The following is a 25,295-nucleotide window of genomic DNA, read 5'->3' as shown; positions in this document are numbered from 1 at the left end:
TAAGAAATGGCTTTAGGCCATGAAAGAAAACAGAATACCCCAGAACAGTGCGGGGATAAGGAATAGGCCAAGGCTAGACTAAGATGCATGGGCCAGCCACTGAATCCAGGCACCAACTGCCGTACGCCAGTGTTATACAGCCGTACGCCACTTTGGCCTTGATTCGGTGTTTGGCTTTGCAACATCTGGGCTCTGGAACATGACCAGAAGGATCCCAGAGGCCCTTTTTTTTTTAAACAGATAAAGAGCGAGTATGAATGAAAACGTCTAAGCAGCTCTAAGCATACAGAAAGCAGTAGACTGATTATTGTCATGCAAGAGTGATTGAACGAAATGAAAGCAAGTTAAAGGGACGATCCATGATCCCCACGCCAGTACTGCACGTTCTACCATTACTGGCGTACGGCATGATGTTACTGGCGTGCGCCATGTCCTCCTCTCATCCGACTCACGTATTTTACCAGTTTAAGACCAGTACTAGTATTATCTACTAGCCTGGGCCTTTCTGGCCCCCCTCAGGAGCTGAAAACAGAAAAGGACGCAAAGGTGGTATACCTTTTGGTATTGTGATTTGGTGGTTGTTTTTGAACTTGAGAGTTGGAGATGAGTGTTGTGTGGTGACTGGGTATCAATGGAGGTATATAACAGTAGGCTTCCCTTCTTTCTCTTTCAATGAAAGAATAAGGAGAGAGGCAAGAAGAGGGGAGAAGAGAGCTCTTCTCTTCTTAATGATGCTAACCCTTTGTGAACTTGGTAACCCTTTGCAAGAGTGTGAGAGGGGAGTATATATAGAGGAGAGAGGCTGAGATCAGTTTGGTCTAGGGCCTTGTTTGGCTGGTTGGAGGAGGAAGGGAGCCTCTCATGCATTAAATGCATGGGACTTGCCTTGATGGGGGTTGTAGGAGAGAGAGGGAACGGGCCTGGACGATATAATCATCGGGGGCTACTGTGGCCGACGTCAGGGTGGCACAAAAGTCCCGCCCAAGTGGCTGAATAAAGTTGATTTGACTGGAATTGACTGGCGTGCGCCACATATGAACCTGCGTGCGCCAGTGATAGCTGAGTCAACGGTCGATGACTGACACGTGGCAGCTAACTGGCGTACGCGTCCAATACACTGGCGTGTGCCAGTTGGGTTTTGCTGGGGCTATTTGGCTCTGGTTTGAAAGGTTTGAAATGGGTTTGAAAAGGGGTTTGGGACGCTCAAAGCTCAAACACACCATTATCCTCAGACTGTTCTCGACCAAAATCATCATCGGGGAAGTAAAAGATCGACAAATAACGTTATCTGGACAGTCCAGAATGGGGTGTCTACATATATAGTATTGGCATGCCTTGAAGGAAGCAACCTTCTTCTTCTTCTTAGTAATTCAAATATCCCATTGTCTTCGAATGCTAAAGTTGATGATGTTGATCTCATCATCTCTGTTAATTCACAAGATCAAGCTACTCATCAGCTTGGTTTTATTTTTCTCCATTGCCACAAAAGTAACCTGCAGATTGAGCAACGAAACTGATCGATCAGCATTGCTTTCATTCAAGGAACTTATAGACGAGGATCCGCTTCGCTCGTTAAGTTCCTGGAACAGTTCTCTCGATCTCTGCAAATGGGACGGAGTAACATGCAGTCGCAAGCATCAGAGAGTAGCGATTCTTGACTTGAGGGGCAAAAGTCTGAGGGGAACCATGTCACCTTCCATTGGAAACCTCTCTTTCCTCAGATCCCTTTACCTTCAGGAAAACAGATTCCAAGGAAAAATGGCCCCGGAGCTCGGCCGCTTGTTCAGGCTACGACATCTGAATTTCAGTTTCAATTCCTTCCAAGGGGAGATTCCAACCAATTTGTCAAACTACCTCAGTTACATTAATTTATCACGGAACAATCTCATTGGAAAAATTCCAGCCTCGTTTGGTTCTCTCTCCAAGCTCACTCATCTTAACCTTTACACCAACAACCTCACCGGAGGGATTCCACCTTCTCTCGGTAATCTCTCTCTCCTCCAAAGAATAGAGTTGGGAGTGAATAGTCTCACGGGATCTATTCCACATTCCATTGGCCGGATTCCCAACCTTCAGGTATTTGGCGTTGGAGGGAATAAGTTGTCAGGTATTATCCCTGCTTCACTTTACAATATCTCCACACTCACGCGACTAGTCACCACAGTTAACCAACTTACAGGCAGTTTACCCCAAGATATTGGTCTTAGACTCCCCAACCTGATACTTTTTATCATTGCGGATAACCAATTCCGGGGACCCATTCCAGCTTCTCTTTCTAATGCATCTAGAATGGAATATGTTGGTCTATCAGTTAACAACCTTTCCGGGCCAGTTCCCTTTGACCTAGGGAAAAAGATGAAGGATCTGTGGAAGCTTAATCTAGGCGAAAACAATTTAGGGTCTGGGGATGCCAGCGATTTGAGGTTCATTGATTCGTTAACTAACTGCAGCAAGCTAAAAATATTGGGTTTCTATAAAAATGGTTTTGGTGGTGTTTTACCCACTTCCATAGCCAATCTCTCGAGTCACCTCAATATTTTAGCAGCAGGACAGAACCAGCTGGTTGGAACCATCCCCGGGGGAATTTCAAACTTCGTCAATTTAGATACTTTGGGTTTGGAAGGAAACCATTTTTCAGGGGTCATTCCCTTTGAAATAGGGAAGCTTAGAAACCTCAAACTAGTAACTTTAAATATAAACAAATTGTCCGGTCCCATCCCAGAAAGCATTGGAAATCTCACTCAAATATTTGAGATATACCTGTATCAGAACAACTTGAACGGAACGATTCCTTCAAGTATTGAAAACATCCTGGGCTTGCAAACCTTGGATCTCTCACATAATTTCTTAACTGGCCCCATACCCGAAACAATAGGCATTTTCTCCACTTTAACCTTCATGAACTTGGCTCAAAACGCTTTTATCGGTGTCCTGCCACTCGAAATCGGGAAATTGAACAATCTCCAGGAGCTAGATGTTTCGGAGAACAAGTTGTCTGGACATATTCCTAGTACTCTGGGAAATTGCTTAAAATTGGAAGGTCTTTTTCTAGAGGGTAACATGTTTCAGGGTAGTATTCCTCCCTCTTTTAGCTCCATGAAAGGAATTGAAAGTCTGGATCTTTCGCGCAATAACTTGTCCGGCCAAATTCCAAAAGATCTAGCTGCCCTCGTTCTTTTAAAGAATCTGAACTTGTCATTTAACAACTTGGCTGGTGAGGTGCCTTTGCAAGGTGTCTTCGGAAACTTGAGTACGATTTCACTTGTTGGAAATAAAGGGCTTTGTGGAGGCATTGCAGAAATGCGGTTACCTGCTTGCCCAAAGTCCATAAAGAAGGGGAATCGCCTTGGCTTCAAAATTATTGTTCCAATAGCTTGCATAATCCCCTCTCTTTCATTGGTGCTACTTTTGGTTGTTTTTCTTAGGAAAAGAGAACAGAAAAACAAATCTCTCGCCCAACCAGTCATAGGAGATGATTTCTTGAGGGTTTCATATGATCAGCTCCTTAACGCCACTGGTGGATTCTCTTCATTAAACTTAATTGGAGCTGGAAGTTTTGGCACAGTGTACAAAGGAATTCTCCATGAAGGGGATAAACCAATTGCAGTCAAGGTGCTCAAACTTGAACAAAGAGGAGCTTCCAAGAGCTTCATGGTTGAATGTGAAGCTTTGAGGAAAACAAGGCACAAAAATCTTCTAAAGATCATAACAGTTTGTTCAAGTACAAACCATGCAGGTGATGATTTTAAAGCACTAGTTTTTGAGTACATGCCCAATGGAAGTTTAGAGAAGTGGTTGCATCCAAGAGAAGATACACCGCAACAAGAATGGAACTTAAGCCTTTCCCAAAGGTTAAATATAGCGATCGACGTTGCATGTGCCTTAGAATACCTTCATCACCATTGTGAAACTCCAATTGTTCACTACGATCTAAAGCCAAGCAATGTTCTCATCGATGAAGACATGATTGCCCATGTGGGAGATTTTGGGCTGGCCAAGTTCCTCACCATCAATAGCGGTAACAGTGATGGTGGACAAACAAATTCACTTGCAATCAAAGGTTCTATAGGCTATGTTGCGCCAGGTAAGCAGATCACTAATTTTTCTTCTTCTTTCTTTTTTCCCTATCAGACATTTGTAAATAGTAGCCTACATTTCTTTTGTTTAGTATGACTTTTGTTTCCTTAACTATTTAAATGCAGAATATGGAATTGGAGGAAGGACATCTACAGAAGGAGATGTTTACAGCTATGGGATTTTGTTATTGGAAATGCTGACAGGAAAAAGACCGACAGATGAATTGTTTACATTCAGACAAAGCCTTCATGAATTTTGCAAGGTGGCATTGCCGGAGAGAGTGATGGAGATTGTTGATTCGCGCATGCTATTAGAAGAACCTACTGAAGCTGAAAACGATGCTCAGAAAGAAAGAGTCAGACGAGACAAAATAAGAGAATGCTCGGTTTCCCTTGTAAGGATTGGAATTGCATGTTCTATGGAATCACCTAGCGAAAGGATGAACATCAAGGATGTGATCATCGGATTAATGAAAATAAAGGAAGTATTTCTTGGAGTAGGTATCCATGGTAGGAGACAAATAAGGATGCGACTTACCGGTGAAGGAACGTCTCGAGAATAACTACTAAAAGAGTGCCACTAGAGGAATTGACTCAGCGGAGGATGCTTGGAAGGTTTGAAGCACAATCACTTTGTTAGAAAGGCCAAAACCCAAATATTCAGGCCGCTTTGTTAATCATGTAAGTTAAGAAGAATAAAAGAGAAGGTGAAAGTTCTCTCCCATGTATAGTTTTGAGTTTTCAAGTAGTCATAGTTGTGCATATTTAATTCCGTATGCATGTAAGTTCCCACTAAATAATTACATGTAAGGCATTAAGAATGTGTGTGCAAATGAGTAGCATCTTTATTGGTTTGGTAACAAATAGTAACATTTTTGAAACGCTCTCACTTGGGAAGGGATGTGTTTTTTCGATGGAAACGGTTTTGGACACTGAATAATTTGGGCTTGTGCAGATTGAATATGTTTTCCTGAGACAGTTTAGTTTTTGTATATCCCATTCGTTCCCCACTGACACCGGAGTTCCCAAAATTTGAATTCCAAAATAAATCAAGTCTGCCAGCAAGATATCTTTTGAGCTTCCTAAAAATTTGTCAAGTCCTTTTAAAGTTTCTAAGTGTTTTTTAAGTTTCTAGAGTCAAACACATCTTCCAATTAGTCTATGGTCAAGTCTTTTTAATTTTTGTATTGAAAATCTAAGTTTATTTTTCCTGTGTTTGAATTAAAATAGCCTATGAATGAAAAGTTTAGAGAATGTGTTTGAATTAAAATAGCCTTTGGCCTATGAGAAGATAATTCTTCTTGTAACTCTTATCCTTCGATGGATTCCGATAGGTGGCGAGTTCCCCCGTTTCTGTATCTCTTAGGTGGATTCCTTCGAGTGATGAGCGGTTCCCTTGTCCTGTATCCCTAGTTAAATCCTCGGGTGGCGATATCTTATCCCGTTGGTTCCTTAACTTGGGTGGTGAGCTTTACCCGATTATTCCTTTATTCCTTTTTACCTTTCTTCCGTCCCATTTGAAAAATCCGCCGTCACCCACCGATCAAGAATATGTTTTGAACAAGTTACCCGCCGGACTTCGACTCGGCGGAGATATCATAGAGACGGCAACAACTCGTTTTGCGTCGTTTTACCGACAGATGGAATTTCAGATGACGGTTCTCATGAGAAAGAATATAAATACCAAATTATAACTCATGTATCGATCGGTGACAAGGAAAAGCCGAGGAGATGAAGGCCTTGTTTCCCACACTTTCTCTCCCAAAAATACCCCTACAAAATACTAGGAATAGCTAACCTAACCAATCCCAAATTAAAAAGGGAAAATTTCACTTAGGCAGCCGACCTTTCACACAAATCACACATAAACACCTGACATTTCTTAAATTTCACATAAACACCTGAGTTTTCTAAAAACTCATCATTTCAACACCTGACCTTTCTTAAATTGCATATAAACACCTGACCTTTCTAAAAACTCATCAATTCAACACCTAACGTTACCCCTTCGTCTAAAACCAAACGGAAAAAAAAGTTAAGTGCTCCAATTTTTTATTTGTTTGAACCTGTGCGAAGATCTTATTTTTCTGATCATTTTATCCTAAAGAATCATAATTAATTTTTGACTCTAAAGTTCTCGTTAGTCAACCCTAAGAAAGTCGTAGAATCAAATATCTCTTAGGGCTAATTAATGAGAGCCTTAGAATCAAAAATTAATTATGATTCTTTAAGATAAAATTATTAGAGAAATAAGATCTTCATACCCATTTAAATGGATTGAAAATTAGAGCACTTAATTTTTTAACCTTATTTTTTAATATATAAACGATCTATACATGGTTGAAAAATTAATTGCTCCAATTTTTAATTCGTTTGAACCGATGTGAAAATCTTATTTCTCTGATCATTTTATTCTAAAGGGTAATAATTGATTTTTGACTCTAAGGCTTTCGTTAGTTAGCCCTAAGAGATATTTGATTCTACGACTTTCTTAGGGTTGACTAACGAGAGCTTTAGAATCAAAAATTAATTATGATTTTTTAGGATAAAATGATCAGAGAAATAAGATCTTCGCACTGGTTTAAACGGATTGAAAATTGGAGCACCTCATTTTTTAACCATATTTTTTAATATATAAACGGTCTATACATAGTTGAAAAATTAATTACTCCAATTTTCAATCCTTTTAAATCAATACGAAAATTTTATTTTTCTGATAATTTTATCCTAAAGAATCATAATTAATTTTTGACTCTAAGGCTTTCGTTAGTTAGCCCTAAGAGATATTTGATTCTACGATTTTTTTAGGGCTGACTAACGAGAGCTTTAAAGTCAAAAATTAATTATGATTCTTTAGAATAAAATGATTAGAAAAATAAGATCTTAGCACTGGTTCAAACAAATAAAAAATTGGAGTACTTAACTTTTTTTCCATTTTGTTTTAGACGGAGGAGTGACGGCAGGTGTTGAATTGATGAGTTTTTAGAAAGCTCAGGTGTTTATATGAAATTTAAGAAAGGTCAGGTGTTGAATTGATGAATTTTTAGAAAACTCAGGTGTTTATATGAAATTTAAGAAATGTCAAGTATTTATGTGTGATTTGTGTGAAAGGTCAAGTGCCTACGTGAAATTTTCCCAATTAAAAATAACCAATCCTAATGACACCATTCCCGCGCCTCCAGACCAAAGCAGTGAATATGTCTCTGGAAATCCTCTCGAGAATCACTTCTACTGACGACCCCCTTGCGACGATCGATTGAAATTCCTTCGTCCACCATTGCCCATCTTCCATAAACTCTTCTTGGCGCAGCATTTCACACAGTAAGCAGTCTCTAAATGCCGATAAAATGCTGTTTTAAATTGATGAAGGGCGCTGCTATTCGCAGCCCTCTATTTACTCCCATAGCCCGTTAAAAATTTCCAATTATACTCGACAGTTAGTTACTGAAATTGAGATATATTTTCAGCATCCAATTACCGAAATATAATATTTTTTTCAACAAATATTTACCGAAAATGCATGTTCGGCAGTTGTTTACCGAAAGTTGAACATATTTTCGACATGTAGTTACCGAAATATAATCTTGTTTTCAACAGCAATTTACCGAAATGTTATTTATGATTTTCAACAACCATTTACCGAAATGCAGTGGGCTACGGAAAAAAATAAAGGACTGGGAATAGCGGCGCCCTTGACGAATTATGTCACTAACTCTTTATTGCACTAAAGCTATTTGATGAATTGCTTCTTTCGGAATTAACAAATCGGACTCTTCATCTGTCTTAGATACGAGAGTACTCCTCCCACTTTCCATGTGTTTCAATCAGCCCCAAACCTTATTGATTAATGTCCAGAAACTCACTGACTCATGGTCAATGTTGGAAAAATGCACTTTTCTTTTCGTAGTTTTTGGAAGTTGGAGCACAATTAAGGTTTTTCTCTGACAATAGTTACTTTGGAAAATACGTTTGGCATTCTTCTGTTTTGGTTATAAAAGTTATTATTATATCTTGAACACACTTTTAAATTGACTTTGCCTGTTCATCAAAATGGTTTGCATATTGAGCATGATTCAATTGTTCAAACCAGATATCCATATAGTTGCTTCCCTCTATTTGAGGAAAAGAATAATAAGCAAAAGAATAAGGATAAGATCTAATGGCAATACATTTTGTCTACTGAGTTTTGGGATAACGTTTGTTGAATGTCTAATGGACCCTTGGCAGGCACAACAGCACGGTTTGCTTTATCCATCTTCCGCATTATCCATCTTCCGCAGGCAAACGTCACTCTATCGGTGTTTGACACTCGATCTGTAGAGACCCGTATTTTTTTAGAAATCGTTTAAAGATTTTATAATGTTAGAATATGGAATAAATGAGGGATTTATTGAATTATTTGATTTGGGGTCAATGTGGGAAAGTTGTTTGTAGAGGATTGCATGTGCAATTTGTGATTGTGTGGGTATATATATGTGTGGGTGTGTGTGTAGGGGAAAGAATTCCCCAATTTCCTCTCTCTCATCCCCCGATCTCTCTCTCGGCTCCCTCTCGGCTCTCTCTCTCTCTCACTCCCTTGCTCTCTCACCCAAAATTCCACCAAAAGTCCACCAAGATCCACCTCCATTCCACCCCTCAACCGTAGTCTTGTGCTTGAATTTCGTGGGTCTCGCTCGGAGGAGGAGTATTCGGATGATTTCGAAGTTTGGAGAGCTAGGGCTTGCTCAAATCGCGTGGGTTTCGATCCTTGACATGAGGTAGAGATTTCTTACTCTCTTTATATGTTTATGAGTTGGTTGTGTGCCAAAATCGTGCTTCATTTGGTTGGATTCGAAGTTATGCTCATTCTTGGTTTTTCTGCAAATCGCCCACTGTAATGCAGTGGTACCAATACCACTTTTTTAAGGTACCGGTACCTTTGGTACCGATACCTAATTTTTGAGGTACCAATACCTTAACTCTGATTGCTCATTGGATTGGTTTGGTACCGATACCTACTTTTTGATGTATTGGTACCAATGACTCAGAAAACTGTTTTGAACTCTATTGATCATTCGTCGATTGTATTGACCCCCGATCACTTCTAACACTCTCCAATCACATTCCAATCATCCCTAAACTTCATTACTCGGGTTCCAATGATTCGTTGATCGTTCCAATCCCTTCGATACTCGTTAAATGTAATCTTAGTATCGTTGTAAATGGAAAATGTACCGTAAGGTTGTTTGGGTGTAACGTAGGCTACGTGAGATGTTGAGGAAAGTATAATTGGTAGATGTTGGCTTTTTTAGTGATCCGAGTGGTAGCATAGTAATGCGTGTCCGCATGACTCACGTATCTTTCAAACTCCTTTGGCGCTCGTTCCGTGAGATTCAAGTATTGACACTAGTGGGTAGCATGCCATTGAGTTGTGATGGGTTGGTACGATACGTAGGGTAGTGTGATGTACATGAGGAAATGATGTATACTTCTCTACTTGTTGATGTTATGCCATGATTGATTGTTTCGGAATGCTTTGGAACGTTATTGATCAATCGGTATGTGGATATAACGAGGTCGTATGACATGTTGTATGAATGACATAGATTGGTTATATATTGAGCATGAGGTCATTAAGGATTGTGAAATGGGAAACAAGAAGTAGAACGATACCATAAATATGAAGAAAGCCACGGATCCATCGAATGGTGCGATGCCGGAATGAACATGGGACGCACGGGGTCCCAAATGCCCGGAATTGAATGAAAGAATTTTGGTGGACGCACGGGGTCCCAAATGCCTAGAATTGAATGAAAGAATTTTGGTGGACACACGGGGTCCCAAATGCCCGGAATTGAATGGAAAAATTTTGGTGGATGCACGGGGTCCCAAATGCCCGGAATTGAATGAAAGATTTCTAGTGGATGCACGGGGTCCCAAATGCCCGGACAAAAACGAAAGGTTTCTAGTGGATGCACGGGGTCCCGAATGCCCGAACTTGAATGAAAGATTCCTAGTGGATGCACGGGGTCCCAAATACCCAGAATAGTTTTAAAAAAAAAAGAAAGGGAAATTGACTAACACATGAGAAATACAAGGCAAATTGATTACGTTCCAAAGGAATATTCTGTGAAATGTTTATATTGTTTCGCTGTGAGATATATTCACTGTCATTAGCATCTTGGAGTACGTTGTTCATATCTGTTGCTGATCCACGGTATTACTGGTGTGTGATCTTCACATATGTATTTAAATCGAGGCAGAATAGAGTGTTCATATGAGAATCTAAACTTTGAATTGGCGTAGCGATGGACAAGTGACGGTTGAGGACTTGTTGTGGTTTAACTAGAACGATATGAGTTGGACTTGGTCCTAGTTAGACGTGTGAACTGTTAGGAATATCCTTATGAAATCTTGATTTCCTAGGTAGTGGTATGCTCGTTGGTGACGAAAGACTCACCTTTCTTTCTGACACTTTGTTGTACCCATTGATTTTGGACGCATGGTTCATCGCATTTTCATATAACTTGAGTATAGATTTCTCTACTGGGCTAGTGTAGCTCAACCTATCATTTTCAGGTACACTATAAGGACACAGTCTTCAAGGATGTGAAATGCATGCAGACATCAAAGGATAAAGTTATTTTCTGAAGTACATGTCTTCCTTCGTAAATCAAACTGTATTGTACTATTTTCTCTATTTTTGGATTACTGTATCAATTTGACAGATTTGTGGTATTCGGGAGCCGTATTGTAATTTGGGTATCTTAAGTACTATTGTGAGGATTTGTAATTAAAATGGTATTGTTATTTATGTTAAAAATTGAGGGCGTGACACGATCAAAGTTCAACTGAGGATGCACATTTTGGAGACTTTCAACGGAATTCTCTCGTGGCATCGCTAGTGCCCTACACCGACACTGGTCAGCTCTCTTAGAGCATCACCAATGGGAGATGTCAAACATGACGTGGACGGTGTAACGGCTACTTTTGGCATCGACTCACCTTCCAACCCATCCGCCTTCACTCATGTCAAAGCTGATGTGGCTTTGGCATGAACCTCTTGCATGCCAATTTTGACAACTACCATCTCCCATGCCAAATTTCAAAAAGTAACCGTTAGAAGGTAAAAAGCTATTATTATAAAGTTTAAAACCTCTCCATACTACTTGTTTGAGTTTTTCTTTTCTTTTTAAATAAATAAAATTTGGCACAAGGATTGGAGAGAAGGTTTTAATGTCAAATTTGAAATGCCAAAATGCCACATAAGCTTTCAAAAAAAAATTGACATCACCAATTTGACACCTCCTGTTGGAGATGCTCTTAAGATTAATGACAATAAAGGAAGTATTTCTCGGAGTAGGTATTCATGGCAAGAGGCAATTGAGGACGCAAATTTCCTGTGAAGGAATATCTCGGGCTCGCTACTAAGGACATACACGGTAGGAATTGAGGCTGCAGAAGCTGATTGAAAAGTTTGAAGTGTTTAATTGAAGTTCAATTATTCACATAGAAAGGCGAAATCCCTTTATTTCAGCCTGCTTTCTCATTATTATAAATTTGACATGCATACAATAAAAGTGGAAACGCTCTCTAGTAGTATATAGCTTCGAGTTTTCAAGTAATTCATAATTTTGCCTATTTAAGCTTGTGTACATATAATGTCCTGCCTCCACTTATATAGCGATTTAGATACTCATATGACGAAGAAGTGAGACAAAATAAGGAATAGTTATATGATAGTTGCAACATGAGATGCCCCGACATCACACACACTGCCTTTATTGGTTTGTTTAGGAAATACTAGAATTTAGGAACTGATACTTGTGCATTTATTTTTCTGTCGCGTACTTCTGTAAATTTATGCTTGCATATATGTAATGTACCAATTAACAATTGACCACTCCACCCATTACCTGGTTTGGATCCATCGAACCATGAAGAATAAATTAGTTACATGACAACCGAAACTTTTGTTGGTAAGGAGTATATGTTTGAGTGAATGAATAATTCTGACACTGACTGGGTCGGCTAAAATTCCAAATTGGATTATTTCTCGCTTATGCGATGCTTGCACATTTAATTTGAGGAGGGAAAACAAAAAAAAGGAAGAACAAAGTAAAACAGTTGTGGCTGTGTTAGGAAATCGTCAAGGCAAGTAAATACGTATATATTCGGCAAAAACAAAAGATATGTTTTGTATCTGGCTAACCATAAATAAGCTCACTTCTTTTCACTTGGAAAATTCAAGAGTCATACATAATGCCAAGGCTATGAGACTGGCAAGAGAGCCAAGAAACAGAAGAAAGACTTCAAAGTTCTACAGGTTCGAGATTGAATAGCCGAAAAACAAGAACGCGTACTGATCATTGTAGGATGTTAACCTATAAAACCAATTAAAAATAAAGCACTAGTTTAGGGTCCCGGAGTTACAGAAAGTTTTGGTCATTTTTGCACCATCTTTTGCGAGTTAAAAAATTTATTGTTCCCTTTCTGTGCTCATGGTTTAGGCCTTGCAGTGAATCATGCTTATGTTTTCCTATCCTTTGGCTTTTGTATTGTAAGTGCCACTTAATGCTCTGTTGGGATGTAAATTTTCGAAGTTGTAGGTAATGTGTGGGAAAGCCCATCTCTAGGATCTCTTTACCGAAGCAACTTATCATTCAGTCCGCTTGAGTTTTTCCGGAACTGAAAATTTAAAGGGCGATGCCAATGCTTAAATCAGGGCTCAGTAAAAATCTAATTGACCCGCCAAAATCGATTGATCTGTTAATATGGGTTACATTGGGTGATTTTTGATGATCAGATACCAAAACTGACAAAATACACTTCATGAACTAGATGTAAATGGGTCTCGTCTGTATACGAGGTGGAGTATCGGATAAGTTGGTTAAAAACAATCACTAAAAGAACTATCTTTTTGAATCACTAGCTTATTATAATGGTTATAATGGTTAATTTTGTTTACAAACAAACAAATCAAATGACATACTTCTCTGCTCTGAATCTGGTAATTGTTTCAACAAAATAAAACTCTGATGAATACATAACAGCCGATAGGCTTATGCGAAGGAATATAAGTTAGTATCCATGTAAGAGGATGAGCGTAACTGAGGGGGGGAAAAAAAAAAGGGACTTCTTCAGCGGAGCCTCTCTCTGGTGCATTGGTTCTATAGTTCGAAACTCAATTTTAGTGTTACCATTAGCTAACCAGATGTAGGAAAATAGTGCGGAAAAACAATAAATGATTTTACTATTTTCTGAAAATTACAACATGAACATGAATCGCAAGATTACAGAATATGAAATGTAGACGTAAACTGTAAAAGAGAATTAGCAATTTCAAACAGAGATCCGTTTTGTTCAACAGTGCTCTTAAGACAAATTCGCCGCCTCATTGGTGCTGGAGGTTGTGTCGGTGTTCGTCTTTCAGGGTTGACTCGGTTACCACTCAGCCTCCGGAGCACCGCTGTAGATTGCCCGTCGAACCAACTTGTGTTTGTACTCTCTCTCTCTCTCAAAGGAAGAACGATATTGCAGAAGCCGAAGAGCTTTGGATTTTCAGTGTGGTTTTGGTGTGTTGAAACCAAAAGTAGAGGTCTCCTTTTATAGATGAAGGAGGAGCCTCTGCCATGAATGCTGCAATGATGGAGAAGCCTCTCTATCAATAGGGGAATTGATTCTGTAATTCAATTTTGAAATAAAATTGATACAGTTATTATTTCTAAAATTGAATACGCAATCATGGGTAATAACTTTGGGTAATCAACCCAGCTTTAACCATCCAACCGTGCATTGTTGTTGGTTCGAAACCCACTTTGAGAGTCATCTCTCAATGAAATTTGTTCATTCTTTCACTGGTTTAACTCCTTAACAAGGAGTATCTAAAACCCACTTGGGCCCACCTCGCGGTGTGTGGGTCCCACCAAATTCTCTTTGATTAAAATTTCATTTTTCTAATAATCCCCCACACGAATGAAATTGGTTGAATCTGACTCAGGGGACAAAGCTAACACGAGAGAGAGTACAATAGAAAAATTCCGCATAGGATATGTAGCTTTTGGCCTTGAACCTTCCCTTGTGAATACCTATCGGATTTACTTGCTGACCAATGAACATGTTGTCTTGAACTGTTCTGCCGTTTGTGTAAACCGAGACAACAGGCATCACACGAAACTCCTCCCAACACAGTTTCGTTCTCACTGTTGGGTTCATTTTGGCCATGACACCCCTTTCTGGTTCTGCAAGTATTTTCTCGAGAATTTTGCCTTCCTAAATTCTCAAAAAAGCTGCCCCACTTCATACTCACATAGGTGACCTTCTTATAAAAGGTATCCTGCTATATCCCGCCTGGCATTCCAGCACATAAGAGTCATTAAAAGCCAATGCTTAACCTATTTCCATTTGCAGGTATCACTGTTTCGCACCATATGAATGAGCAAGAGAGCATGTCTCTACAATGATCGTTCTCTGTTACTTGCACGTAGGTTGTCCTATTGAACCTAGATCTTGGGATCTATAGTCAACTAGGTTGGGTTTCCTTCACGGTAACCCAAGTGTAGTAGGCTTTAGCCCCATTCCCTTCGATGCTTTCTCAACTAGCTCTTTGTTTAACCCTTTGGTTAGTGGATCTGCAATATTGTCCTTTGACTTCACATAGTCAATGGTAACAACCCCAGTTAAGAGTAGTTGTCTAATGGTATTGTATCTACAACGGATATACCTAGACTTACCATTATACATATTACTTTGTGCCCTTCCTATTGCTGATTGACTTTCGCAATGGACGGAAATTGCTTTCTTTGTTTAACCCTTTGGTTAGCGGATCCGCAATATTGTCCTTTGACTTCACATAGTCAACGGTAACAACCCTAGTTAAGAGTAATTGTCTAATGGTATTTGTAGACACCCTATTCTGAACTATCCGGATAAATCTATCTTACGATCTTTATTTTTTATTATTTTATTGCCCCAATGATGATTAAAGGTTGAGAACATTCTAAGGTCGATGGCAGGTCTTGAGCTTTGAGCTTTGGACATTTCTCATTTAAACCCATTCGAATTCCAACCTCAAACCCTTCGAGCCAGATGGCCCCAGCAAAACCCTACTTGCTTACGCCAGTGTTCTCTTGGCGTGCGCTTGTGAACTACCACGTGTCCGCAACCGTTGACTCAGTTATCACTGGCGCATGCAGGCCCAAGTATGGCGCACTTCAGTCAAGCCCAGTCAAATCAACTTTATTCAGCCACATGGACGAGACTTTTGTACCACCCTGACGTGGGCTACAGTCCCCCTGATGATTACACTCGGCAGGGACGTTCCCCCTCTCTCCTACACCTTCCATCAAGCCAAGTCCCATGCATTTAATGCATGGGAGGCTCTCTCCTAACCTAACCCAACCCAACCTTCTAATCCAACTGATCAGCCTTTCCTCCTCAGTCCATTCCCTCTATAAATACCTCTCTTGCATTCATTTGCAAGTGGTTAACCACATTGAAGAGCCCAAAAGCCCTTTTCCTCCTTTTTGCTCTCTCTCTTCTCCTCCATTGGAAGAGGAAGGAAAGGAGTTTTCAGTCACACATTCCGCTGCAACACACCCCACATTGTCATCATCCAATCTCTACCTCCCCAAACCAAAGCTCAAGTCATCCATTCATCCCAACCAAAGGTATACCACCTTTGTGGTTCTTTCTGTTTTCGACCCCTGAGGGGAACCAGTAAGGTCCAGGCTAGTAATCAATACTAGTCTTGGCCTTAAACTGGTAAAATATAACAATCGTGTGAGATGAAACATGGCGCACGCTAGTACCATCATGCCGTATGCCGGTCATGGCAGTATGTGCACTACTGGCGTGGGGGATCATTGATCATCCATTTTTTAACTTGCTTACACTTCTGTCATCACCTTAGCATGCTAATAACCAGTTTTACAACTTTCCGTATCCTAGAACTGTTTAGATGTAGCATTCAATATTTGCTTTTATTTGCTTTGGAGGGCTTCTGGGATCTCTCTGGTCATGTTCCAGAACTCAGATGATGCAAAGCCAAGCACTGACCAAACGGTAAAACTGGCGCACGGTATATTGAGATAGGTGTACGGCAGTGTTACTAGGATCCAGTGGCTGGCCCTTGCATTTAGCTTAGTCTTGTCCTCTTTTCATGTCCCCACACTGTTTATGGGGTATTCTGTTTCTGCTCATGGCTTCAAGCCGTTCCTGCTATTTATGGTTTCGTATATATATGCTGATATTAACTGCGTGGTTTGTCCTGGGTATGTGATGGTCCTTTCCAGAGCCCAGAGGGTTGCAAACAAAGACTGTGAGACCAGATAAGTGAAGTACGCCAATTATGTAGTGGCGTGCGCAGGTCGTATCAGCATGCAGTGGCTCGGCTAGTGCATACTGGTGTGATACCTGCTCATGTCCCTTCAGAGCAGCGTACTCCAACTTATTCAGACTGCTCTCGGTGCTTGTTCTCAATCTATATTCATCATTGCAAGCAAATCATCTCCATAAGCATTTTTGTCACATAACTGCAACTTGTAACAGTTTTAATCCCTATCAACTATTCCCCCACCCTAATTGGCTAAAGAAATGATCAATGAGAGAAAAATGCAGAAGTTTTATAAAAATGCCTGAGTAGAGACCGATCTCCAGATTGGGCGAGAGGGGTGCCATGAAATCCTTCCCCTCTCGTAACCTGGCTCCTGAACCTCAGATATCGAAGGTGACGATGGTCCAGTCTACAAGCCTTTTTCAAAATCAAACAAATGTAGCAAATGTTTTTCGAGTTCGGTTCTTTGGGTACTTCACCGCTAAAACCCGAGTGGCGACTCTGAATCGAAGCGTTTCGCCGCGCTTTTCAAAGAGGGCCGCACCTGATTTTAAAACAAAAATCGAAGATTTTGGGGCACGTGTCCACAGTATTGTGTCTACGACGGATATTTCTAGGCTTACCATTATACATATTACTTTGTGCCCTTCCTATTGCTGATTGACTATCGCAATGGACGCAAATTGCTGGCACAGGTTTCGACCATCTTGGAATAACTTCTAGAAAATGGTGTAGCCATTCCGCCTCTTCAGTTGCTTTATCTAAAGCAATGAATTCAGATTCCATTGTAGAATGTGTTATACACGTTTGTTTTGAAGATTTCCAAGAGACAGCTACACCACCAAATGTAAAGAGATATCCACTAGTGGATTTTGAGTCTTTCATAGCTGATATCAAGTTTGCATCACAGGACACTTCTAGTACTACTGGATATCTGGTGTAGTGTAGTCCCAAATCACGAGTATGCCTTAAATAGCGTAGTACTCTCACTATCGCCTTCCAGTGGTCATGCCTTGGATTACTCATGTATCTAGTCAGTCTACTAACTGAATAGGCTATGTCGGGCCTTGTACAGCTCATTAGGTACATTAGACTCCCAATTATTCGAGAATACTTCAATTGGGATACCCCTACTCTCACATTCTTGGATAAATGGAGATTCGCATCCATAGGAGTCCTTGATATACTTGTATCAGACTTGCTGAACTTCTCAAGAATCTTATCGACATAATGAGATTGAGATAGTGCAAGTCCATCAGATGTTCTAGTGATTTTAACACCTAGTATTACATCTGCAAGACCCATATTTTTTTCATGTCAAACTTCGAGTTCAACATCTTTTTGGTAGATGTGATAATCTTATTGTTACTACCAACAATGAGCATGTCATCAATGTAGAGACACAAAATGACGTACCCTTCGTCTGTGTCTTTGACATATACACATTTGCCACACTCGTTGATTGTGAAACCACTTGACATCATAGCATTGTCAAATTTTTCATGCCATTGTTTCGGTACTTGTTTTAGACCATACAAAGATCTAACAAGTCTGCAGACTTTCCCTTTTTGACCTTGCGCGGAAAAACCCTTGGGTTGTTCCATGTAGATTTCCACATCTAAATCGCCATTTAGGAAAGCTGTCTTCACATCCATTTGATGTATCTCAAGATTTCGCAGAGCTGCAATTGCAATTATCATTCGAATGGATGTGATCCTGGTAACAGGAGAATAAGTATCAAAGTAGTCTAGGCCTTCCTTTTGTCTATACCCTTTAATGACAAGCCTAGCTTTGTACTGATCTATTGATCCACATCTGCCTTTATTGTCCTCTTAAAAATCCACTTGTAGCCCAAAGGCTTACACCCAGGAGTAAGATCCACCAATTTCCACGTATGGTTTTGCAGAATGGAATCAATTTCACTCTTAATAGCCTCTTTCCATAAAGGACCCTCAGGAGAGCTCACAGCTTCCTTGAATGTTCAAGGCTCACTTTCTAACAGATACGTTAGGAAGTTTGGACCAAAGGATGTTGATGTTCTAACCCGTTTGCTATGTCTTGGCTCAACCTCAACTTCTTCCTCTTGGTCTTGACTGCTTTCATGTGCAATCTCCAAAGTTCGTTTCACGGAACTTGACTCTTTTATAGATCTATAAGGAAAAATGTGCTCAAAGAACGTCGCATTCCTAGATTCCATGATGACGTTCTTGTGAATATCTAGTATCTCAGATTCATACACAAGAAATCGATAGGCAATACTGTTATGTGTGTGTAACCAATGAACACACAATCAACAGTCCTTGGCCCTATCTTCTCCTTTTCAGGTGGAAGTACAGCTACCTTTGCGAGACACCCCCACATTCGAAGGTAACTGTAAATCACAAACCTCAATGTGGATTAAATCCAATGCCTCAGTACTTCTTTCAACTCGTTGATAAGAAGTCTTTGTCACTTGAACCCTCACAAAGCAATCACTTGCCTATCCTACTCATTCCTTAAATGAGAGAAACTTGTTCCCGCAGGAACCACTTGTTAGCGCACCAAACAACTGTGGTCACACCACTTGGGACAATACCATCACAAGTATTCCCATGGTTGGAGCCATTTCTGCACTTGGCCTAACAGAGCCGAGTACAGAAAATTGTATCGACCGAGCAGATCAAATATAGGATCGAGGCCAAGCAATGTCAAGGCCAAAGCCGAGTAGACCACTCCGGAGGCCGAACGATCAGTGATCCAAGGCCGAGTCGCGCACGACTAACCATGGCCAAATCCAGACAATTTACCAATAATCCGTGATCGAGTCGCGCACGACTGATTGAGGCCGAAGCCAAACAGTTTTTCAAAAAACTGATTTGAGGCTCAATCGTGCACGACTGACCGTAGCCAAACAGTTTATCCATCTGAGGTCGAGTGCCACACTACTGACCGAGGCCATAGCCCAACAGCTTATCACAAAAGTCGCGCAGTTGCGAAGGTTACCACCAATAGTTCTGTCTCACTCTAAAACAAACTGTGCTAACCCATGCCACAACAAAGTGACACCACATCCATAATCTCGTGACAGCATCCCGTGGAAATAATTACCAAAAACTTCCACACACAAAGTTAAGTCACATATGGCTTAAAATAAATTATTAAACAACAAATATCTAAACTGCTCTCCCAGAAAATAGAACCTGTTGTTTTCCATAATTCAATTGACATAACTGGAACACTCGAAAAGCCACGAAAACCCAATAGATGAAACTTTAAAGGAGAAAACCGAATTCCCTTTCAATTCCAAATTAATCACCAAACAAGGCAATAGCAATGAATGACTCACTGCCTTTAGTTTCCAAAACCGTAGCTTTAGATATGAGAACACCTCCAGTGGGATTTGCAATAATTTCCCAATTAAACCACAAGCTGTTATGCAAACAAATTGCAAGAGCAAATAATGGGTAATTGAATCAACACAGTAAAAGACAAAATTATGATCCTCAATTATTCAAGTACGAAACTGTTGAAATCGTAATACCCTTTACTAATCCAAGAATCACAGTAGTGGACAAAACTTTTCCTCTCATTTCAAGAGTTATAAACAATAACTTTGAAAAGTCCAAAGTTTTATATCCATCCGTTCAAAACACCAAATAAAATGAATGCCTTTAAAATGCTAACACCGTTACTGGAGTATGAAAATTCAAGGTAGTAACCCAAGACTCTCTAATGCCGTTTAGTGCCAATATCCAGTAAGGATCAACACATTGATGTACTGATATGCCACAATAAAACACTAATAAACGGACAAAACCAATCACTGATTCAAGAATTATAACAGTAGCTCAGACTATTCAGGGAAGTAATAATCCAAAACCATCACGGGCTGCTTACAGTTTTGGGAAAAATAAAATGTACCGGTTTTTTTTTTTTTCCCTTGTAATCAAAACACGAAGCCGATTACGAGTAGTGCTCTATGCCAACAAGCAGTTACCAAATACCAATCAATATTCTAAGCATCCTCTGCCTAGATATTCAAAACTCAGAACAAGAACAAACACAAACCTGTTCTTGATAACCACAGGCTATAAAATCTGTTCATTTACTCGCAAAATCTGAAACTGATCGTGTTGAAAAATTTCAAAACAGATGAACACGTGAACATGTTTCCTGGATACCGTGATATGTCAGTAGAGTGGTTTTGAAAATGTATAACCAAGCGAGCAATTAACATGAAACTCATCCAATGATCTGAGACTTTCTGATCACAAACCCACAAGCCAAGAAATTAGTCAACGGGAAAAAATTATTGATCCGCAAACTAGAAATTATTGATCTACATATGCTCAAAATTTCCAAAGTCGCAAAACATGTTCAAGATAAATTACCACTGACGAAGAATAAAAGTAGTATTCTAGATACTCAATAAACCACACCAACAAGGTTTATGCAAACTGTTTCTACACAGTAATTAACAAAACAAAGTCAGAGGAATGTCAACTTGCAAATTCAAATAGCATATAGAAAAGGTTATCGCACTGACTTTTCTCCCCAAAAAAACACAGTAGGCGTTTTTTTTTTCTTTTCAGAACAGAAAATCCGAAAACAGTAATGATTCCTAGAAAATTTTCTCAATTTGTTTCCAGGAAACTCAATGTAAAATTGTTGTATAAAAACACTATTTTCCAAAGATAAATTTGTCATAAGATTGTAGGAAAATAGTGCGGAAAAACAATAAACGATTTTACTAATTTTTGAAAATTACAACATGAACATGAATCGCAAGATTACAGAATATGAAATGTAGACATAAATTGTAAAAGAGAATTAGTAATTTCAAACCAAGACCCGTTTTGTTCAACGGTGCCCTTAAGACAAATTCGCCGCCTCACCGGTGCTGGAGGTTGTGTCGGTGTTCGCCTCCCAGGGTTGACTCGGTTACCACTCAGCCGCCGGAGCACCGCCGTAGACTGCCAGTCGAACCAACTTGTGTTTGTACTCTCTCTCTCAAAGGAAGAACGATATTGCAGAAGCCGAAGAGCTTTGGATTTTTGGTGTGGTTTTGGTGTGTTGAAACCAAAGGAAGAGGTCTCCTTTTATAGCTGAAGGAGGAGCCTCAGCCATGAATGCTGCAATGATGGAGGAGCCTTTCTATCAATACGGGAATTGATTCTGCAATTCAATTCTGAAATAAAACTGATAGAGTTAGTATTCTTGAAATTGAATATGCAATCATGGGTAATAACTCTGGGTAACCAACCCAGCTTTGACCATCCAATCGTGCACTGTTGTTTGTCCGAAACCCACTTTGAGAGACAATTTCTCATTCATCTCGCAATGGAATTTGTTCATTCTTTCACTGGTTTAAACTCCTTAGCAAGGAGTATCTAAAACCTACTTGGGCCCACCTCGCACGGTGTGGGTCCCACCAAATTCTCTTTGGTTAAAATTCCATTTTTCCAACACCAAACACCAATATTTTGACAAAGAATCAACTTCATTATTTTGCCGATCAAAATAAAAAACAATTGACATACGAGCGACTGTGGAGCAGAATGATTTTGTTGTTATATGTTTTTCATCCAGCTGTTTAGCTTGTATTTTGGTATAACTGTAGCTCTAGTGCTCCTAGCCTGGTAAAAATGCAAAAACTCTTGTTGGTAGGAGTGAGAGGAAAGAGGCACAAACAGATTTGAGAACCGAAGAGAAGCTTATGAATTGGGGTCCCCTCTATTTCCTCATCTGCTCTCTCTGTCAGCAAGCAAATGGAAGCCTCTCACATTAACCTTTTTCATCTAGCTGTTTAGCCAGGGCTTGTTTGATAACCTAAATTCAGCACTTAAAACTGAATCAATTAAGTAATAAGTGATTCAGTAGGTTTGATAACGACATTATACATTGCTTAACAAATTAAATGTTACTTAAAATGTAGGCTAAAAAGTTGGAAAAAAAAAAAGTAGCTTTGAGCTACTTAATTCTGGCTGAATTCTTGTGTACTTGCATTTAATCACCATACCACCACCACAACCACTCCCACCACCACCACCACCACTCCCCTATCACTCCATCACCACCGCCACCATTACCACACTGCCACCACCACTACCATACCGTCGCCGCCGCCACCACCACAATGCCACCATTGCACAACTATCACTCTACCAACACCACTCACTATCACCATTATACCATCACTCTACCGCCACGACCACCACCACCACCACCACTCACTGCCACTGTCACATCACCATCACTCCACCACCATCATTATATCACTATCGCCAGCACTCCACCACCACCACCACCACTGCCGCCACCACTCCATCACCTCCAACACACCACCACCACCACCACCACCACAATCACCATTCCACCATTATTATAAGTACATTGTGACCATTAGTTAATTAAGAGAGAAGCAGAACTAAAATTAATTTATCTTTTTTTAATTATGTACTTAATATGTTTACCAAACAGCTTTTCAGCTTAAAAAATTCGGCATTCAAATTTCGGTACTTAATTTTTCAGCATTTAGTTTTAGTTTTTAGTTTTATCAAACAGGCCCCCAGTATTGGACTAGTCTTGTTGAAATGGCGAATTCATAACACAATGGTCTTGGTTTGTCATTTCGTACCAAAAATATAATTTATAAAATAAGGAATTAACTATTATTCCAAAGAACAGTGGTTAAGTTCAGGATAGTCCACGAGGAGTAAAAAGCTGAGTTGTGGTACTTTCAATTAATTTTTAATTTAATTCGGAGAACAAATGGAAGTTGGATTTGTGATTTGATTTGAGTAAACTAAAACTAACTAGAAAGCGATTAAAGTTTCGAAAAACAATGGAGAGAAGAGACTAGGGTTTTCAATTCAACCTCCCCTCGCATTCAACTTGTAACCAGAAAGTAGGCTAGACGAGCTTTCTAACAGTTCAAACCACGTGAGAATCGGAGTTTAGGAGTGTCCGTGACAAGACCGCAAAGTTTGGTTGGTTTTGAAATTTTGATGATGCGCCTGGGGCGCATAGAATTGCTCCCGGGCCACATAAAGCTCCACAAATTTCTCAAACTTTGCGAGTTTGTCCCGGATACTCCCGAACTCCGTTTTTTGCAAGGTTAGAACCGTTAAAAAGCTTGTTGAGTCTACTTTCCAACTCCAGTAGTTGGAGTCTATATTTTTTTGTATATAAGAAGATATGACCAATTTACCCTCAGTGATTCGAAAACTAAATTATTTCTGTAAAATGCTCGCATCTTCCTCATTTGAAATCGGAAAAAGACCCATTATATATCGATAAAGAGAACTTTCAATTTACTAAAAGATGGTGGAATCCAACCATCAAAATAATAATGTTTAGTTCATAACAATTGGGTAGTAACTAAGGCTAGCCTAGCCATGCTCAACAGTACATAAGACACAATTCCAATACAAAGACCAAGTATACCGAAAAAACAAGCAACAAGAAACCACATTATGGACCAATTAAATGATCTTTTGAGATACCCCAAACAGCGTACAAATTCTTAATTGACTATTAAATTTTGTATTTCGCATGCTTCGACAGGAAAACAGAGGTTTTCTTCAAGTCAGTTTTGGACACTACATTATTGTACTACGTACCCAGCATTACATGGACTTCATTGCATTGACCTTCCCAATCTCACTCCTTCCAGGAAAATGAAAGGTCTAAACCTTTGGCTGTTAAATTGACTATTAAGTTTTGGAGCTCAGCCGCTTGTTCAGGCTGCAACATCTGAATAGAATCAATGGAACTATTCCACATTCCATCGGCCGGCTTCCCAAACTTAAGCTAGATATTCTTCATGGTGTGATGATTTTAAAGCACTAGTTTTTTAGTACATGCCCAATGGAAGTTTATAGGACTGGTTGCATTCAAGAGAAGATACATCACGCCAAGAACGGAATTTAAACCTTCCCCAATAGTAAATATAGCGATCGATGCTGCATGTGCATTAGAATACCTTTATCACCGTTGTGAAACTCCAATTGTTCACTGTGATCTAAAGCCAGGCAACGTTCTCATCGATGAAGACATGACTGCACGGATGGGAGATTTTGGGCTCGCCAAGTTCCTCATCGTAAATGGTAGCAACTGTGATGGTGGGCAAACAAATTCACTTGCAATCAAAGGTTCTATAGGATATGTTGAGCCAAGTAAGGAGTCACTAATTGTTCTTCTGCATTGGCATATCGAGAAACATTAGTAGCTACTCCTCGGGCAAAAACTACGTGGCGGCCCATAGTTCTTAGCCATCATCACACCATATTATAGCGTCAGTGACGAATGATATAAACTCCACAAGAATGTCTAGTAGTAACGAGTCTTGGGGCGGCACTTGATAATGCCGTAGAACCACTGAATTATTAATCTCATAACGACCATTAGTAATTCTTCATGGCCATGAGTAATTCTTTGTGGCTAGGAGGAATTCTACGCGGCCAGGAGTAATTTTTTGCGGCCATGAGCAATTCTACGAGGCCAGGAGCAATTCTACGCGGCCATGAACAATTTTACGCGCGCAGCCAGGAGCAAGCCATGAGCAATTCTTCGCGGCCATGAGTAATTCTACGTGGCCAAGATCAATTCTACGCTGCAAGGAGCAATTTTACACTACCAAGAGCAATTCTTCGCAGCCATGAACAATTCTACGCAGCTATGAGCAATTCTTTACAGCCATGAGTAATTCTACGCATCCAGGAGCAATTTTACTCAGCCAAGAGTAATTCTTCGCGGCCATGAGTAATTCTTCGCAACCAAGAGTAATTCTTATGGTGTATTCCAAAACTTAAAAAACAGAAGCTTACTGCAAAAGAAAAATTTCCCAGAAAAATTTTAGCAAAAATGTTTCGAGTAAGTAGATTAATGCCTATCTAAAAATCAACTCTTTATTAGAAGCCACTTGG

General features: G+C 39.9%; 1 protein-coding gene across 1 annotated transcript; it reads left to right on the top strand.

Moving 5' to 3' along the window:
• Window positions 1–1,339: 1,339 nt before the first annotated feature.
• Window positions 1,340–4,895, top strand: LOC131300124 (probable LRR receptor-like serine/threonine-protein kinase At3g47570). The gene is made up of 2 exons (XM_058325819.1): window positions 1,340–4,084; window positions 4,203–4,895. The coding sequence occupies exons 1-2, from the start codon at window positions 1,393–1,395 to the stop codon at window positions 4,637–4,639; spliced, it is 3,129 nt and encodes a 1,042-aa protein (XP_058181802.1). The 5' UTR covers window positions 1,340–1,392; the 3' UTR covers window positions 4,640–4,895.
• Window positions 4,896–25,295: the final 20,400 nt, after the last annotated feature.

This window comes from Rhododendron vialii, chromosome 9a, assembly GCF_030253575.1.
Source record: "Rhododendron vialii isolate Sample 1 chromosome 9a, ASM3025357v1".
NCBI classification, from domain to species: Eukaryota; Viridiplantae; Streptophyta; class Magnoliopsida; order Ericales; family Ericaceae; genus Rhododendron; species Rhododendron vialii.
This window is presented reverse-complemented; position numbering and strand designations above follow the sequence as displayed.

Excerpts from the sequence above, each read along its gene's own strand:
- LOC131300124 (XM_058325819.1), top strand. The coding sequence starts at position 1,393 with ATGCTAAAGTTGATGATGTTGATCTCATCATCTCTGTTAATTCACAAG. Across the intron at positions 4,085-4,202 it reads TATAGGCTATGTTGCGCCAG|AATATGGAATTGGAGGAAGG; the intron begins GTAAGCAGATCA and ends ATTTAAATGCAG.